At 31.3% G+C, this 3,471-nt stretch overlaps 1 protein-coding gene across 1 annotated transcript; it reads right to left on the bottom strand.

The window, feature by feature from the left end:
* Positions 1-1,620: 1,620 nt before the first annotated feature.
* Positions 1,621-2,599, bottom strand: LOC108334920 (LOB domain-containing protein 41). Its single transcript, XM_017570842.1, has 2 exons — positions 2,410-2,599; positions 1,621-2,063 (listed from the first exon to the last, which is right to left on the bottom strand). Exons 1-2 carry the CDS (start codon positions 2,597-2,599, stop codon positions 1,621-1,623), a joined length of 633 nt encoding a protein of 210 aa, XP_017426331.1.
* Between the last annotated feature and the right edge of the window lie 872 nt (positions 2,600-3,471).

Raw genomic sequence — 3,471 nt, 5'->3', positions numbered from 1 at the left:
CCTCTCCTTGTTACCATCCCTACGAACAATAGTAGATCCCAAAATCTGATCATGAACATGGGAATAATTTAAATTCGAGGCACAAAACACAAAAAAATCAAGAAGTTTAGGCTTTTTTTTTAATATGATAGAAAATAAAATAAAATAGGATATTCAAACTAGAATCTTGCTATAAATACTATATGATATAATCCTATCCAGGAAAGAGTGTGATCTTTTCTGGATTTAAATCAATGGTAGAGGATTATCCCTTAATCTTATAGAAGAAGAACTTGAAGAAGAGTCATTGCAATTCAAAGGACCTATGACTAGGTCAAGGAGCAAACAATTGAAAGAACAAATCTTCTCGAGGCTATGATGCTCCATGAAGATTAGAATTCAAATTGACATAAAGATCATGGCTTGGAGCATAATTATTCAATAGTTTAGGCAATTAAAAATATTTGCAATTTTCTTTAATTGTAAACAATATGCTTATACTTTTAAATTTTCAAGTTATTTTTGGGCCTGATATATCTTTAAGCTTTCTTTTATGGTTTCTTAGGCAGCTTAAACATTTGTGCCTATATATAGGAGCACCAAATACGTGTAAAGACTTTTAAGTCATTCTACATGCATTTACTATCTTTAAGAGAGGATTATCTTGGTTCTTGAATTAGAAGTGTAATTCTTATCAAAGATTAACATCTTTGTGAAAAAGTTTCACTTGACTAGATTGTGGCATCTCATCCTGTCTTTTCCACATTCTTCTCTGATTTATTTTTGTTGTATCTCTTGAGGATTTAAATTTAGAAAATATCATACTCTTTCTTAGACAGGGTCATATCACTTGGGTTAGCAAAATTTTTTCAATTTGTTATGCTTTTCTTGTCTTCTTCATGCAATGTTTGACTTGACTTCTTGTGGTTTTCATTATTTGTTATTTGTTGAATTTATATTTAAGGTATCATACAACTTTAACCAATTTATTTTCACATCAACTTAACAACAGCTACATTAATACACATCTAAATATTAAAAAAAATATTTATGCAACTAAAAAGTTGTTAAACTTTTTGTATCTCATACTCAATAAACCCAATTATAATAAATCTTAATTAAAATATTTTTTTAAAATACAAAATCTAATTAAAAACTAAATAAAAACATAAATATGAACATATATTTAAAATAACATAAAAAATAATTGGTTTACTTCTAAAAGAACTCGTGACAAAGCAATAGAGAGCATTTACTATCTTAAATAAATCATTAAAATATGCCTATACCATTCAGTGATAGAAATATTTTATTATACGACTTTTAAGATCATAAATAATTTTAATTGATAAAAAAAGAAATTTATTAAATTTTAGTATATCCTTCATTAACCAATATACGCTTAACTAAAGCCCCCACCAACATTTACATTTGACAATTTCCAATGCTCCTATTTCTACATTTCTTTTAAAAAATGAGAAACAAAACAAATAACTCCAACTATCTATTTCTACATTTCTTTTCAAAAAACCAAAACCAAAACCAAAAACAAATAATAAGATAAAAATATAAAAAACATCCTATATTTTATTACTTTTTATTGGTTCGGTAGCAGCACTTCATTAACAAGAGAAGCCTAGTCTAGCCAAGAGTTAGCTCCAAATCAATATTGGCTCCACCATTTATTCTTGGCTTGTCTTGGCTCACCAACACAGCCTTCATTATTTCTCCATTACCACCCTCTAACCGTCTTGGCTCATGACTTAAAATTGGATTCCATAATGTAGCTGAGTTGACTAAACCCACATGTGACATTGGCATCATAACATCCTTGTGCTTCTTAGATTTTCCTCTCACCTTGTCCATGTTGGCATCTTTAGACACATGTCGTATGTCAAGGAGTTTCGAACCATGGTCGCTTTGCGAATGAGATGTTGGCATGACATTGATCTGGGACCCAGCTAGCACAGCATCAACAGCAGCTTGACATTGGGCCCACTCACCACTCCAAAATAACCCAACTGATCCAAATGTTGGGTTTATGATTCTCCCACAGGCCTCATACATCAGTGACTTGAAAACATCTGAAATTTACAAATCTTGTCATTTTCTTCAAGATGTAAATAATTAATATATAATTTTTATCTCAAAATCTTTCCAAAATCACACCGAAAAATTGATAGAGAATAACTTTTTTCATTGAACTATATAGACAACATTCTTTCCCATCCTATTATCCATTGTAAAAAAGGATATACGGTCATTGTTCTGTTATAACTAGAAACAAATGACAACAAAATGGTGATTATTATTCTCTTAGAGGGTACTGAATTTATTTATTTTTAATCACAGATAGATTTAAAAAAAATAAATATGTTGTAATACGTAAGTTTAATTTAAGGTAAGGGTATAATTGTGAGGGAAAATCACCAGTCCGATGTTGTTGTGGGGCAGCATTGATGAGGTTGAGCAAGCCGGCACGACCATAGAACTTAGAAAGGAAAAGGGTGGCATTAGCTTGTGCCTCGGAGGAGTTTATCCATTCAAGACATGGCCTAATGACACAGTCCTCGGTACAACCTTTGCGAAGAATGCGACAACCATTACAACTAATCTTCATGGTGGTTTTTCCGAGTATGTAGAATAACAGTGTAAGGGAGTGTATATATATATATTAACACCAACCAAGCCACCAAGTGAAACTGGTCAGGTCCGTAATGAAATGTTCCTGGTATTGTGGTTTTTTTTTTTTTTTTCGTGGTATTCTTTTTCCTTTTAATAATTTCATGTGGGGACTTATTACCTTGGCAGTATATGAGGTTTTATGAGAGCACTGCATGAAGAGAAATTTGTAATTGATTGTGAAAGCAAAGGGTATAGAGGTAATCCTACAAGGTAATTTAACATCATGAGACATTTCAATTTGTAACACGAGGTATTGGAGGAGGAAAAGCGTGGGTAAATTGACGGATAAGGACACAAGCTTATGTTGACAATTTTTCATAAAGTATATTGGAGCTCCCTTAAATAGGGAGAAAAATTCTGTGGGGCCATGGGCAAGGGCGGAATATATATTCGCCCATGGTTTTCTTTCATCAACGAATTCATTAATATGCAATGTTGTTCTTTTTCGTGTTGTGGAAGCCAAGTGTTTTTTTTGAAAGTAATTGTCTAACACAACATCATTGATTAGATAGTATCCTGCTTAGTTGGATAACTTGTACATTAGTTATTTGATGATATCATCTATTGTCCTTTTCTTTCTAACTAGTTAATGTATTTTCTCTTTCCTTTTCCATAAAATCAAAGTTTTGTGAAAAATATTTTGGACATCTTTTCAATGTAAGAATTATGTTTTAGACATATTTGCTATAAGTTAGGATATTTTGGTACCATGCTAGTTTTTCTTTGACATTTCTTTTATCATACATGCTTTGAAATCGTATTTTATGATTGTAGTTCTATTTTTACTTATTTCATGGTGTATGAACA

Source organism: Vigna angularis, chromosome 10 (genome assembly GCF_016808095.1).
Source record: "Vigna angularis cultivar LongXiaoDou No.4 chromosome 10, ASM1680809v1, whole genome shotgun sequence".
Classification (NCBI taxonomy): domain Eukaryota; kingdom Viridiplantae; phylum Streptophyta; class Magnoliopsida; order Fabales; family Fabaceae; genus Vigna; species Vigna angularis.
Note: the sequence above shows the minus strand (reverse complement) of the source record. Positions and strands in the feature narration are given on the sequence as shown.

Bases quoted from the DNA above. Each gene is read 5' to 3' on its own strand.
- LOC108334920 (XM_017570842.1), bottom strand. From the start codon at position 2,599: ATGAAGATTAGTTGTAATGGTTGTCGCATTCTTCGCAAAGGTTGTACC. The intron at 2,064-2,409 runs GTGATTTTCCCT...TGTAAATTTCAG, and splicing joins CCCACAACAACATCGGACTG to ATGTTTTCAAGTCACTGATG.